Source organism: Crocodylus porosus, unplaced genomic scaffold (assembly GCF_001723895.1).
Source record: "Crocodylus porosus isolate Cpor-Errol unplaced genomic scaffold, CroPor_comp1, whole genome shotgun sequence".
Classification (NCBI taxonomy): Eukaryota; Metazoa; Chordata; order Crocodylia; family Crocodylidae; genus Crocodylus; species Crocodylus porosus.
In genome coordinates this window covers 85,952-101,646 of record NW_017728906.1, presented here as the reverse complement: position 1 = coordinate 101,646, position 15,695 = coordinate 85,952, and the positions used below count along the sequence as shown (strand labels likewise).

Genomic DNA, 15,695 nt, shown 5'->3' with positions numbered 1-15,695 from the left:
TTGAAAATCACAGTTATTTAGTTTGTACTGCACTTAAAAGGCTTGGCTAAGAGCTTGCTTCTCAAATTGCCCGATAGCCTATCTATATGAAAGTGCTCCTTTTCTTCTGTTATAGACACTTCCCATCGCATTATGCTATTCTGGCCCTTCAAAACCCTTTCACTCAAGCAGCACCTGCTATTACACTGAAAGGTTACACAAAATGGAAACAGAGTCCAGATAGCAACGCATTTACATGATTTATCTGCACACACTTTCAGAATCTGTCAAATCTGTGTTACTCAGCCCTGGTATCTGTAAGCTGGATTACTTGTAGGTATGTAACCTCCTCTTCCATGTGTTGTTCACCTTCCTCTATGCTTACAAAGGAAAATGGTATATATCTGCTGCCAGTCAGCAGTAGTTAAACCCTTAGGATATGTCTTCATCAATATTTAGGATCAACCTGAAGTTGCCCTAAGCCAACCCAAGTCATGTGAGCCATCCTGTCCTGTTAGCAGCATACCTTGCAGCCCTCACTAAGCCATCCACATTGTGCAACTTACATATAAATCAAAATCTTTGAAAATATCCTTCTGCGGACCTGTCTCCTTTTTTGTCTGTCTCTATTTAAGAGTAGAGGGGAAAGGATGTGGAGTGAGAACCACCTGAAGACAAGAAGAAAGAATTGTGGGAGGCTCTGGATAGACTTCCTACGCTCCAGATCTGCATATATAGGTAGAATCCAAACATAATGCAGGAAGAGGTGGGCTAGGAGATGAATGGGAGAGAAGTTAATCTCATCCCTAGAAATTTGGCACAACTTCCAAAATTGGGCTGAAGACCAAACAAAATGTATATAATATATTTTATTGGTGGGTATGGCTTTGTGGAAGACCCTAAATATCAATGAGACATAACCTTAGTAGCAAAGACAATTCTAAAAGCCTGGGTTCAAACCTGCTGATGATACCTGAGGCCATTTCATATAGAATGACTTGTTTTTTTTCTATAATACTCAGGCAAATGCACACAAATGTACATTAAAAGTATCTTATTAAGTTTTCAAAGTGTGTAAAAATTAGGAAATTCCAAAATGAATGAAGCCCATTTAAACTGCAGTTCTGTTATTTAAGTCTTGAGTAAATGCCTTTGACTTCACAACCTTAATGTATTTTCCCTGAATGTAACAGATTTATTAAAGAGACCCTATTTGTGTTAATTCCTCTTGACTTCACTGAGAGCAGAAGAGCCCCAAGCCCTGAGGCAAGTACCACTGAAAAAGAAAGACTTAAGATTTTCTTTTGTTAGGACACAACAAGCCTTCATTTGATCAAGCTGTACTGGATAGTGTGGAATAAAAATAGTTGTGTGTTAGAATAACTGCGCTACCATCCACTTGTGTCAAGGTACACATATTTACAGAACTAGGCAGTAGCACTACTGCATAGGTATGAACACCAGACAGAAATCTGGTACTGGAGGGGAGGGTGGGGAAAAGCCAACTTACTGTTTGCCACACACCATCATTAATGGCTTTGCCACCGCTTGTGACTTTTGTTCCATGTTCATTCTTGAATTGAATCTCAATCTTTCCATCCCGAAGTGCAAGCAAGAACCATCCTGTGTTGTTGGAGGATTCAGCATATAGTATAACACCCTCATTGTCATATGTCCGGAAATCAAATTCTGCTGAAAATCTGAATGGTGGGAGAGGAATCACAATAAAGAGAAAAGGACAGATGAGGTACTGAAGAACTAAGTGTGATATGTTAATAACTTAGTTATACAGATATGTCTTAGTCTACAGAGGGCACTGTATTTGAGCAGGTAGAATGGCTGCAGGCTGTTAGTCACAGGCACAACCCAGTAGTTATGGAAACTTATTAATCTGAATCCTGATAAAAAGTTCAGTTTTTTTTATTCAAGGCATTGGATTTGAAGGATTTGGGGGTTCAATTCTCATGAGCTTCCCATATGACCAATTCACTTTGTTTCACTGCTTCTATTTACAAAACAGGGTTAAAACTCTCTTACTTCCACAAGGATGCTAGGGGAAAAAAAATCAACAGAATAGTGAGCAAGTCCAGAAAAAATTCTACAGTGTCCTCCATGAATGTGCTTAGCTATCATTGGCTTTGAAAATGTGTTTTATTTTGGTTTTTTTAATTCAGATAACTGGGCCAGTTTCTACTCTGTCGGGGTGAGAGTTGGATGATCTAACATATACCAGTATTATTACATATATTACAGCAGTGCTTAGAGATCCTATGCTGCTCCATCACCAAAAGCTTTTAACCTAAATAAACAGGAGAAATAAAGGGTGGGAGGGGAAAACAAAGATGCAGGGAGGCAAGGTGAAAGTCATATAACAAGTCAGTGGCAGAATAAGAAGGGCTAGGATTCTATAGGGTGATATCATTTACTGAACTATCATTTACTGGGATAGTGTTAGACAAATTTCCAAATGCAAGACCCTCTTCATCGCGTCTGTGGAATAAAAGTCAGCACAATATTAGGGCTGTGTGAAGCTTCAGTCACTGATTTGATTCATTAGAGATTCAGCCCAATTCGGTGGCTGAATCTTCGAATCCAAATCAAATCAGAAGACCCTTGAATCTCTCTGAATCAAATCAGAACCCTCTGAATTGATTGAGAGAGGTTCGGAAAGATTTGGTGATTCAGACATAGAGACAGCTTTAAATGTTTTTTCTACATACCTCAAGGTAGCAGGTGGCTCGTGAATGCTCCGATGCTGGGGCAGATGAAGCGTCGCACCAGAGCACAGGGGGGTCTCCAGCATGCTCAGCAGCAGACCCGGAAGTAGACCAGAAATTCTTCCAGTCCACTTCTGGGTAATACTGCCCGTTTCACACACCCCTACACAGCATAGACTTTACCCCAGCTATGCAGATGGTCCAATAAAATGTATCACCCTAAGAAATCCTTGCCTCTTGCAAAATTCCTAGACCATCATGGCTACAAAATCACTCTAACACTAAAATAAGAAAGAGAATTACTGCCCTAACTCCATATTCAGTTCTTTATTGTCAAGATTACACTGACTTTCAAATACAGTCCTAAAGAATCTTCGTATTTGAAATCTATAGATAACTATTTATGACCTTTGCCAAGGTCTGGAAGTGCCTTAAAATCTTCCAGGAGAAATTAAATCCAGGTCAACATTGATTCAAAACACAAGGATAGACAGTATCTCAATACAGGTATCTCAATACTTATGCTTTTGCTAAAGATTCTGAGGAATTAAAAACCAAGAATTTAACCACTTCTCTTATTGCTGTCTTTGAAATTGCTGAAGCTGTGAGTCAGAGAGAACACTGCATTTTCAGCTTCCACCCTGAAGAAATTCTAGCATAATAAAGAGGTCACTAATATTAGTAATTGCTCTAGGACGCTGACAAGTGAAGCGTAAATACTACAAGCTGATATGGAATTGAAACAAGTTATTGTACTTCACTGGTGTATTACAACATTTTGAGGGACAATTAACTCTTTCAATCGTTTGTGTACAGCATGCTATAACTTGCGGTCTCTAGCTAAGAATAGCAGAAGCATTATCCAAGGCCAAAGCATTGTGATAAAGAACTTTAATCTCTTTCTTGCTTTATTTGCTATGAAATCATCGGACTTCTTCTTAGGTCTTTGACTAAAAAGGAACTGCAGCACGTTAGAAATAAGCTTATTTAAATTTCACCTGCTGAAGGCAGTGTTTAAAGCCTTACAAAGTGTAGAACTCATGGTTGGGGTTCTTCAGGGCAGAATTTGAGTCAGACGCAAGACTGGCCCATTAGTCTTTTTCTACATCTGCTACTTTTTCCCCTACAAGGTCTTTCTCTTCCTTACAGAGGGGCAGCAAGCTTCTGATGGGGTATATCTATAGAGCACAGTATCTGAAGCACAGGACTCAAAGGTTCAGGGATACTACCTTGGATACAGCACCAAGCTAATGTGTATCACTTGTCATACTCTAGCTGTTACATGTGCATGGTCCCATAGCAATACAAGTGTAGCAAAACCACTCCAAATATAACCCTCTTCATTCAGGGTTGGATTTTGTCTCAGTGCTGGAGGAATATACCACATTTACTTAAATCTAAGACAACCATCCCCCTCCTCCCCCCCATTCAACATGGGCTAAAAAAAATCCCTTGTTTTAGATTCAAGTATGGCAAGCAGCTGCTGTAGGTCTGAAATAGACCAGGGTGGTTCATGTGGCAGGCAAGGGATATGTGGAGTGGGGGGACAGTGCGGGGGAAGAGGGCACATAGTGCAGGGGAGTGCGAGGGAAGGGGGCTAGCATTTCAAAGAGGAGCATGAGGAAGGGGGCTGCAGTGAGGGGAGCACCAGAAAGAGGTGCAGGGGAGGGGCACACAGTGCAAGGAGAGCATAGGAAAAGGGCAGCAGGAAGGACCTTGGAGAAGGAGGGCAGAGTGGTGATGGGAGATACCACAGTGGTCCTGACCCAGCCTGGAGCCTGGAGATACCACTACTGCCTAGACCAGTGGGGTGCTCTATGCTCCTAGTGGAGACAAAGCTGAAGCAACTGCAAAGGTAAAGGGAGAGGGGAGGGCAGGCAGTAGAGGGTGACAAGCAGGGTTCGAATTATGGGGGAGCTCAGAGGGGCTGAGCCTCCCCCCATAAGAGATGAGAGCTCCCTTGTCACTACTTTCCCTGTGGCAGGGGTTGGGGGGAAGAATTTAAGAGGAACCTCCAATAACTCTATACATGGAAACTTAAAACAGATTTATAATTTTCCATGTCTAGAATCTAATAACTGAGGAGTCATCTTAAATTCAGGGTTCTCTTGAACTTGGGTAAACATGGTGATATGCTCACATCAAGACTCTAGTGCAGTGTGGTGCATACAACCCACACCAAGGGGGTCCCTGCTCACCGACTGACTGCAGTTCTGCACTAGTCAGCTGCTACTGCCTCTTGTCTGAAAGAAAGTCCTCTTTAACAGTTCATTTAGCTGATGAGTATCTAGATAAAAGGTGTCTCAGTCATACTATATTAGGAATTTGCTCGTCTCCCTATATTGAAAGACTGGCTTAGGGATACAGTATGATCAGTAAGTGATGCTGTAAACTGACTCCAGGCAATTACTCTTCCTGTCATTTCAAATGACTTCAGTTCCACTAAGTGCCAGTGATATCAATTCAGTCATTCTCCGTGGTATAAAGATGTCTTATCTGGTCCTGAGGAGATGATGGTAAGAATTGCGCATTCAATGCTGAACATTTCTGTCACCCTCTGAAAACTTAATGGAAACAAATGTCCGTAACTTTCATGCATACTTTTATTGTTGGCAAAGGCTCACCTGCTGGCATTTGGCAATTTAAACCTTAAATGCAGAACAGCATTTTCTGTTGTTTGCTCTGCCAGGTAAAGCAACTGATAATTCGGCTCAAGGTTCAGCGGGAGGCAAACTGGAACAGCCTGGAAATAATGGGTAAAGGGAAAACAGCATGCTCTAATTTTCTACAGTGATAGATCACAAAAGAACTCTAGTTCTTGTTGATTTTAGCTAGTTTCATTTTTGACTAATTCATTTTTCATAACTGATCAGTATTGTACTTAAATAATTTGATGCCTCAAAACAAATTAAATGATGTTGTTGTTGTTCTCTATATATTATCAACGTGTCTGAAATATACTGTATTTTCAGGTGTATACGATGTACCTGATTCACTGCCCCCCTTCCAAAAGGTTAAAATTATTGAAAAAATTAATTACTGAATATGATCAAGCAGAGGGGGCCTTTGGTAGGTCTTGCTGGAGTATAGATTGTGTATGTCTTCACTGCATCTGATAGAGAAAAGAGTGTCCCTGAGCTGGAGAGGGTGGCATGGAACCAGAGGACAAGAAGACAGTGTTGATGTGAGGGTCCCACTTCCACAAAGATAGTTTCCTTTGGCTGCAAGGAAGGAAGAAGCAGGAGCTGCAGCTCAGCATTTCTCAGATGGGTGGACCAATGACGGATGGTGACTGCCAGAGGAAAGTAGGGCAGAAGGCAGGTAGGGCCACAACAGCCCTCTCTGCTTCCCTTCCTTTCCCTTTGCCCAGTAACTCCCTGAAGGAACTTGGTGACACAATGAGTTCCAGACTTTGGCATGCACTGGTAGGATCCAAAATGTAAAAACAGGTACTGCTACAGCCTCCTGCAATACCCTTTTTGCCCGACCTAAGCCTGCTGACTGTCACCAGCATCTCCAGGCTTTATTGGCACCTTGGAGGCTGACTTCAAGTTACTGATATCTGATTTCAATTCTGTAGTTTCAGTAAGGTGCATCTTACATTTAGACCTCCTTTCAATGTCTCTTATACATGGGAAAATATGGGCAGGTTGTGACATAGTTTTTAATAGAGGCAAACTCAGATACAAAGGCTGGCCATGCAAATTAAGAGTAGGCATCCAGTCCAAAACCAGAGCACTTCCTTTCCCTGACCAGGATTCTAGCACATCATTTATACTAAGCCACATGGTTGTATTGAGTTTGGGGTGCCTGAACTCTAAAACACCTACAATGTTAGAGAGGGGGATTGGTTCAATAAGAAGCATGCTTTCCTTGGACGTCAAAGTGAATCAATATACAAGCACAGTGTTAATGCAATATAATGGCTTGTAAAAAAGGAATCTTCTCAGGACAGATGTAAAATTGAAGTCATAACCATTTTAGGCAATGAATGATTCCATGACTATAAAATTGTGGCTGGTGCCCTAGTTAAAATCAGAGTTAGGTACAAGTATTTACATTCTACCTACAGAAATTCCCTGCTGCCTTAATTAAGGGAGGTTCTTTATTTTCTAGGCTACACTGCTGCAAAGCATGACTGTGTATGCGATTTATGAATGATTTCTGTAATTCAAGAGTGATGATCCTAGTATTCAAAAACGATGTAATATTTTGAGTGACATCAGTTTAAATAGATAGGATGTTATGAACAGATTTCTGCTATCCAATATGCACTGCTGCTTTTCTGTTTCGCGTCATGTCACAATTAGTATTAGATGTAAAAGGATAATCAGAAGTTTTATTTTGGGACCAAATCTCTTCTTTTCAATCACATATCAGAATAAGGTCCCTGCCAGACATGCAGGTAAAGGTGCAAAGGAATTTGATGTGTGATCCACATGTGTATGGCAGGAGGCATGATTGTGGGATCATGCATCAGATCCCATCAAGCCCTATTGCCAGTGCGAGGGGAGCCAGGGATCATAATCCCAGGCTCCCCCTGCACCAGCATGTAGCAAGCTCTCACAGTGGAGCCCTGGCAGCTGATCCACACTCCCAGGTGTGGGGCCATACCCCATCATACATTCAATTAATGGTGTCACAGGAACCAGTCACAAAGTTACTACACATTTTTTATATAATAACTTTGTGGCTTATTCCTTGTTTTATGATGCCATAAATTCCTTTAACACGTGGCTGGGTTACAACTTAAGATGTAATTAATTGGTTAATCATGCCTTAAGTGTAACATGTGGCAGGGACCTAAGTCGCACACAGCTGTGGCAGAGCAGCTGCAATGTGCTACAGCAGGGATATCAAACTCATCTAGCTCTGTGGGCTGGACAAATAGCATGGGGCTTGCCCCGCAGGCCAGATTGGGCCCATGGATTCCTCTCTCTCCTATGCTGAATACAGTACCCATGGTGCCTACTCCAGTTAATCCAGGACTGCACTGCATGTGGTGCCCACTCCAGCCAGTCTGGGAGCTGCCCTGCATGCAACACTTGCTCTGGACTGGCCAGAGCAGGCCCCATGTATGGCACAGTAGTGGCCCCATGTGTGCCACAGTGGACCAGCTGGAATGGGTGCCACGGGTGTTGGATCCAGCATGATGAGGGGAGTGCCAGACTGGCCTGGACAGGTGCTGTATACAGCACAGGATCCAAAGTGGGAGCCATGTGCAGCACTTATCCTCAGTCCTGCACATCAGGCCAGTCCAGTGTGTGCTGTGTGTGTCATATGGGTCAACTTGAGACCCAGGGCCAGCAGCAGGAGCCAAATGATGAGGTACCACTGGCCAGATGCAACCTGTGGGCCATATCTCTGTCACCCCTGTACTACAGTGTACACTAGCCATGTTGCATTTAGATATTCTGACTTGTTGAAGTTCCATTTCTTAAAATGTCTTGATCTTACACCATGTTCATGATAGTCATTCCACTGACTATAATGGAGTTATTCCTGAATTAAAATAGCATAAGAAGTCTGCCCTTAAATGATGAATTATATATTGGATATTTGGATTCCAGTTGAAAATACCTGCCGCTAGCTTGTAACTATTGGCTCAGACTCTTTGGGCACCATTACATATGCCAGACATCTGCTCCAACACGTGCTAATTCATGTTAGTTCAAGCGCGCCCTGCTGCAATTTTCAAGTGCAGGACACTGAATACATGTGACACTGTGGGCACTTTAATTTAAGCAGCTCCCAGAACCGCTCTAATTAAAGTGCCCCCCTCCACCCCAGAGCATGTGTACAGCTGCCCTTTCTGTTCATGCATCTCTTCATGAGGGTTAATAAACCTCTCACACACAGCAACAGGAGTCATGCTTTATAGAGAAAACAAGGATAGACTTCCCACTTTATTATCAACAGGAAATGGCTTTGCTCCCCATGTTGCCTAAGTATTAAATTTTAGTAAGTACAAAACAAGTTCTGGCAAATAAGTCCTGATACAATATCAGGCTTTGATCTGGAAATATTTAAGCCCCTCTACTTCCTATGGTGTCAAAGACTGTTTTGGATGAAAGCGTTTGAACACCCTTACAAGTCCCAACCTGCCCAGCTCCTGCCAAAGTAATATAAAGAAAACAATTGACAAAGAAAGGTTTCTGCTGAAATATTCTACAGTCCTGCTGTTTCTGGCACTGACAAGTATAAATCTTAAAACTCTTTTGGTTCCTAAAAATAGCTTATTTTGGAAGTGAATTGAGTTTTCAGCATTTGGTGAAACCACATGGTCAACACTTAGTACTTTCTTCTAAAGCTATGGAAACTGGGACCAGGCAAAATAGTCAACTCATACCAATCAAGCTCAGCTCAAATCTGAAGTCATTCTGTGGGACTGGGTAGGAGGAAGTTCTTGCAGCAAGAAAACACCTGGAAAATGTGCGATACCATTTTCCAAACCACAGTTCCAACCCCTTGGGATGCCTAAACCAAAAAGGGGCCTACTTCCTTCCTTTAGAAAAGGGATTTGGGGTCATTTTGGGAGAGGGGGGTTGGAGGAAGCTGAGGCAAGTGCTATGCATGGCCCAAATTCTGTTGAAATACTCATGAGCTGAATTGCTGTGTCTGCTTTGTGGAACGGTGCCACAATGCCGCTGCCTCCAGTGTTTTGCCAGCATTCTGAAATTGGCATGGATTATCTTAGTATTTTTTCTAATCTAGTTCATCCTGTGATCAAGAAACTACCACTTCTATGGCCCCGCAATGAGACTTGCCTCACAACTTTTACCTCTCAGGCAGTTTTACCTCACAAGTCTTCATGTCCTGAGAGAGCTTGAACCCTTTATGACCATCACAATGGCAGGTATAGCTTCCTTCGTAATTTACACACATTTGACCACAAATGTTTTCAGCGCATTCATCCACATCTGCAGTGAAAGAGAAAAGTTGCACGAGACTCAGGCTGAGCATTTACTTCACACAAGTCCTAAAGCCAAATACATTAAGCTAACTGAGTAAGGAGCAAGGATAGTTCTTTACTGGAATGTGAACCCAGTCTGTGATATGTTTTTGAATACATTATGACAAGTAGTTTTCTTGCTAGCTTTTCACCTGATACCTCTGAATGGCCAAGCCTGCCAATGAAAAGGGGTGACATACCAAGATGATTTAAGTAAGTTGCAAATTATGGCTTAATCTTACAGAAGTAATGCAGAGAAAATGTATTTCTAACCAATCCAAAAAGATGCACTTTCACTTCCTTTGCAGGTACTTCATTATCTGAAAGGGAAGACCCATCCTCCCAGGAACCTGAGCCTGCAGATGTTACTGGTGAGGAAGCTATTAGAAAGCAATCTATGGACAGTGACAGTGTGGAGATGCAAAAGAAAGGGCATGTGTACAAAATAGGGATTTACTTCACCCTAACTTGAAACAGTGAGTTTTAAAAACACCACTTCAATTTAGGGCGAAGTAAACCCTCGTGTTGTGTACACCCATGTCTTACCTGCCTCTCCGGCAACGGAGAGCAGAGGGCAGGCTGGCAGCAGGCAAAGTGGTCCCTGGCCTGCAGTGGGGGCTGGTGTTTCCCTCCATAGCAGTGGCACCCCCTTCTCTCTGCCCCCCAGGCGGCACCCACCCGCAGGTACCCAGCTGGGGTGGTCCTGGGGGGCACCGCAGCCATGGAGGGAAGGACCAGGTCCTCAGACAGCTCAGGTAGGCAGACACACATGGGAAGGGAGAGATCAGGCTCGCAGCTTTTTTTTTTTCAGTGGAGCCTGCCTTCCTGAGCTGATGCCAAGCTACCTGCACAGCCCCTGAGCCACTCCTCAGAGATGTTTTAGTTTGCTGCACCCCAAAGTCATTTAAGGCGCATTATTCCACCGAATGTGTTACAGCAGCTGGAAATCATGCGCAATACGCCGCTAACGCATGCAAGCACCAATGCCATTAAAGCGGTGCAAAAGCATTTAACCTGCTTTAAAGTGTCATGCACCCATGCCCCTCGTTTCATCTACACACTCCCATGAGCACCAACATCAAGGAACTCCTGTACAGAAGGAGTAGGAGCAGAGGAACCTCGACAAATTCCTTAAATGAGAGACTATGGAAAAGGAGCTGGAACTGGAACTCAAGGAATGCTTCTTCAAAACAGTCTTAGGTCTCAACATCCACAAGACCTAGGCAGGTAACTAACTGTGCAGGCTTCTCAGCAAGCACTCGTCCCTAGGTAAAGGTAGGTTTCTGTGTAATCTGCAGTGCATGCCCAAGTGCACAGCTTCTTGCAGCAAATAGGTCCCTCCTCAAGAGCTTAATAATAAGGAACAGGGAATTCTGCTACTCTTTGTTCCTGCATTATCTGCAATGCCCTGCCACAGATTATGATCTGAAGTTGTTGATAGCTCCCTGATAACAGTAGCAGACCCAGAAACAAGGCAAGCCCACCCCCACTTTGGTTGTGCTGCACATGTACAGTGAGCTTTGAGCTCATTGTCCAGCATGGGCTCCTGCTGGAGCTTGGCATGACCAGTAGCTCTGAGCTCACGAGCTGATCAGGGTAAGACACTGATGTTGCTGTTAGCCTTTTCCCTTCCCTACCCCAGCAGGGAAAAGGAGGGTATATGGTGGCAGTAGCACTCACCCCCTGGGCATTGAAGCCATGCAAAAAAAGGGGCTCCAGCCAGATCCTGCACTGACAACTCATGTGACATCCAGCCAAAATGGGAGGTGACTGTCCCACTGTATCCTTTCTGGACCCACCCCAGCCTGGGAGATAGCTTGTACAATGCCAAGGTACTAACAATCCCTTTTTTTCCTGTCAGCCATGTAGCACAAGAAGAGGAGGAGTAAAAGACAAGAGGGTTACTACATGCAGCAGATGCACCATTGCTGCAAGGCTGAATTGGGTCATAATTTTTCACATATTAGTTTCCAAAATTGGCTTTGTTCAGTAGTTAAAAAGCAGTTATTTCTTGTTAGTGGTCAAATGAACAGACTGTGGTCTGAAATTTGTCCTTGGAGAGACCTCTAAATTTAATAAGATTCTGTGGTTTGTGCTAAGCGCTTGTCCACTTAATTGTAAGGGAAGAGAAACTGCAGCTATGCCTAAGGTTTTATTAGATCATGGAAAAACAGTAGGTATTCCTCACAAGCCAACTAAATGGCACCCTATGTCCCAAAATAAGCAGACAGTTACATTTTTTAAATAATATTTTATTTTTCATTTGAGTAAGCAGTTACCCAATGCATTACATAAAATTAATAAGGCAAAACAATGTCCCATGCTGATTAGCAACCCTTTTGTCCAAAGAGTTTAAGGAGAACAGCTCAATGAGCATTAAAAAATATCCAAGTATCAGTACCACATGACCTGTGGTATTTTGCAAGCTGCAAAACAGCATGAGTATTAGCTATCAATTACTTATTAAAACTGCTGTGTGTGCATGGATGTGAAGAACTATAGCATCTCTTCATCTTTGGGACAATATGGCTTATGGGGGCAATTCCTTATGTACCAAGGAATCTGTTGGTGTCCAGGATCCAACTAGATCCTTTCTGCAACAGCTACAAGTGAAACAGAATATCTATGGTGTTTCCAGTGCCAATAAGTGGGAAGGATTTTCTGGTGTAATATCTTTTACTGGACCAACTGCATAGCTGGAATAAAGTTAAACTTTCAAATGCAAGACATTCTTCATTATTCTGACCTGATGAAGAATGTCTTGCATTCGAAAGTTTGTCTAAATTTGTTCCAACCATGCAGTTGATCCAATAAAAGGTATCACCCCAAAGGAATCCTAGCCATTCATGTCACTTCTAGACCATCATGGCTACATCATCACTCTAATGCTACCATTGGGTAGAAATAAAGTCTCAGCTTCTCCAAGCACGTAACAAACAGATTTTCTCAGAACTCTGGCATTTTGCACCTTGCCAGGACTTCCCACATGAATATTGATGAATTGGCCCCTGTTGACCACCAAGAGTTGCAGGATCAGAGAATGTTTGCCACTTACATGTAGCATGCTTACTGGTTCCTTCAGGCATGTAAACTCTAAGGATGTGACACGGTTCAAGAATCTCATTCCCTGTAGTGCAGCTCCTACTTTAGACATGTTCACATGCCCATATCCCACTCCATGAGTAGCATCTCTACACCATCCCCACCACCACCACTATGAGACTGAGAATTCACTTGCCAACACCAAAATGTAGCAGGATGAGCTCTCCAGCTTTTAGATGGCTCATTCAGCAACATGGATCTGTACTGTCCCTCAATCATGTATTGTGGTGCCAGAGTGTCAGTGTGAGCTCCTAACACAGGTCTATGAAGATATGCTTCATCCACTAGAATTTCTGGTCATCTCTTGTCTTCTAATATAACACAATCTTGCCAAAACATACTATTTCTTCTGCTCCAGAAATGCTGGTATCCTCATGAAGATAGTGCGTCATGTGTACAAAAATCTGCCTTGTATGCTTCATCCATGTTCCAGGGATATAGTTAGTAGCCGTGTTGGTCTGAGACAAAAAGAAATGCAAAAATCTAGAACTCTTGGTTCAGAGATGATACTTTTTATTGGACCGAGAAATTGCAAAAAAAAAAATTACATTTTTCTGCAAGCTTTCGGGCTCACACACCCTTCATCAGGCTCAGGGAAAGTTCAAGATGGTAAAATACCCCCATATGTTGGAAATAAACTTCATTTTTGCACAAAAGTTGAAGCTGGAAATCTGTCCCTCTGAAGTAACTCATGAGAGTGTCTAATGGACCCAGAAGGACAGATTTCTAGCTTTGGTTTAATTTGTGCAAAAATGGAGTTTATTTCCTACATATGGGAACTTTTACCAACTTGAACTTTCCCTGAGCCTGATCAAGGGCACGTGAGCCCAAAAGCTTGCAGAAAAAATATGTATATATATTTGCAATTTCTCAGTTGGTCTAATAAAAGTCATCATCTCTGAACCAAAAGTTCTACATTTTTGCATTTCACCCATGTTCAACACCTTTTCATGTTTCTGCCAAAATGGCCTTCCTGCATCATTTCTTAAACAATGGCATTACAGGGCTGCATTTGGGAGAAGCTGCTCCAAAGTCTCCATGGCTCCACCCACTAGTTATATATGCACAAAAGTGAGCAGCATACTGGGCTGACAAAAACTTATGGCATGTTAAAATAATTTCCATCCTTGGGGCTATTAAGGAAAGTTGTCCTACAGTCTACCACAGACTAGTTCCTCAAAGGCCTACATTCTGCAGAGTCCTAGGATTTTTTAATACTCTTCAAGAAATCATGGTATCACACATCAGTACCAGTAAGCAAGAGCTGGATATGGGAAATGAGTATTCTCCATGTTAGACTAGAAACTGTGGACAGGGGAAGTGCTCTTTCCCTACCTCAGGCTCATAAGCATGTGAAAATACATGTCTAAACAGTGCACCAGAAGCTGTGCACCAGAATGCAGAGCTCACAAGCTATGCACCAGAATGCACAAGTACTTCCTAGTGTAGACATCCCTTTCTTATTTAATTAGATGGCTCCATGACTTCTTTGAAAGAAACTCCCTATTCAGGGAGGGCAAGAATATATGGAGCTGAAGGAATAATGTAATCGGGGCCCCTACCTCTGTTACTCAGTGAGGCCAGGCAGCATTACAGAGCTGAAACCTGATACAGGCAGCTGAGCCAAAGCCAGCTGCAAGGAAGTAAGCAGCCAGAAGCCACACAGGTGTGAGTGACTACCTCAGAGCAAGCTCCAGCAAGCTAGTAAGGCAGTGGCTGCAACACAGCTGGATAGACTGTGGCCTATTGAGGAAGGAGTTGGCAGTAGGCCTGCTAATTAGCAAAGGAGACATCCCTGTGCCCCATTAGGCAGAAGGCGGCCTGGTAGCTGAAAGGGGGAGAGCTAGGCAGAGGATCTGTGGGGAGAGCTAGACAGAGCTCCTGGGCTAGAAGGAGGAGTATAGCCCAAACTGCGATAACAGAAGGAGTATCAGGAGAGCAAGTCTCAGGTAACTGAGCTGTGAGGCACAGGAGTAGTTGAAGATCAGTAAGGATGCTTGGTGAAGATGCCTGCAGGTAAACTGTGTGTGGGCTACAGCAAGGCACAGAGAGACAGTGAAGAGGCCTGAGAGCCCAGCAATAAAGAATTAGAGATCTCTTCACTGGGGAAAGGGGTAGAAGCCCGTTTCCTCAAGGAAGAGATCTCTAGTTCTCTGTTGCTAGACTGGGAGCATGGCTCTTTGAAGGCAGTCTCCCACGCATATCATTGTTAACATCAAGACATAGCAGGTAAGATAGGAGAGTGTGCCAGGTACCAGGTGCCAGCTAGAGGGAAAAAGACTGGGATCGGATGCCAGAGGGCTACAGGCTGCCCAAGACACCTGAGGCCTTGCTACACATGATAGACATTTAAATCAAGTGAACCTATGCTAGATCTAGCTCATTCCTAAAACATCATCTGACGTAGCTTGAGCAAGCTAGCTTGAGCTATCTCCTGGATTCTGGTTCTGCAAGCATGTGGAAATTCTGTCTGGCGTGCAGAGACAAGAAAGGAAAGTGCTAGCCTCAGGCTTTTCCTAATTTGCCAGAATGTTTGTAGCTCCAAAGGTATGGAAGAGAGATGGGCATCTTTAGTAGATATCACAGGGTAGAAACATGTCACAAAACTAAAGTGGATCAGCTGTGGTGGCATGTGTCCTACCACCACTAACCCACTTTATTGGGCAAAATTTCATAGACATCAGGGCTGGAAAGGACCTCGGGAGATCATCGAGTCCAGCCCCCGACCCAAAGGGCAGGAAGTCAGCTGGGGTCATAGGATCCCAGCAAGATAAGCATCCAATTTACTCTTGAAGGTGCCTGAACCACCTCCGCTGGCAGGCTGTTCCAGACCTTGGGGGCTCGGACAGTAAAGAAATTCTTCCTTATGTCCAGCCTGAAGCGGTCTTGCAGGAGTTTATTACCGTTCGACCTAGTCATCCCTTGGGGCGCTCTGGTGAACAAAC

The 15,695-nt window shown here is 43.4% G+C and overlaps 1 protein-coding gene across 1 annotated transcript in view; it reads right to left on the bottom strand.

Annotated features, from left to right (window-relative positions):
- PROS1 (protein S (alpha)) overlaps nucleotides 1–15,695 on the bottom strand; it is a 65,451-nt gene that overhangs the window by 16,818 nt on the left and 32,938 nt on the right. Inside the window, exons 9-11 of the mRNA XM_019557091.1 lie at nucleotides 9,495–9,616; nucleotides 5,321–5,439; nucleotides 1,490–1,679 (exon numbers count right to left, since the gene is read on the bottom strand). Of these exons, the coding sequence (XP_019412636.1) occupies nucleotides 1,490–1,679; nucleotides 5,321–5,439; nucleotides 9,495–9,616 (431 nt within the window). The remainder of the gene's footprint in view (nucleotides 1–1,489; nucleotides 1,680–5,320; nucleotides 5,440–9,494; nucleotides 9,617–15,695) is intronic.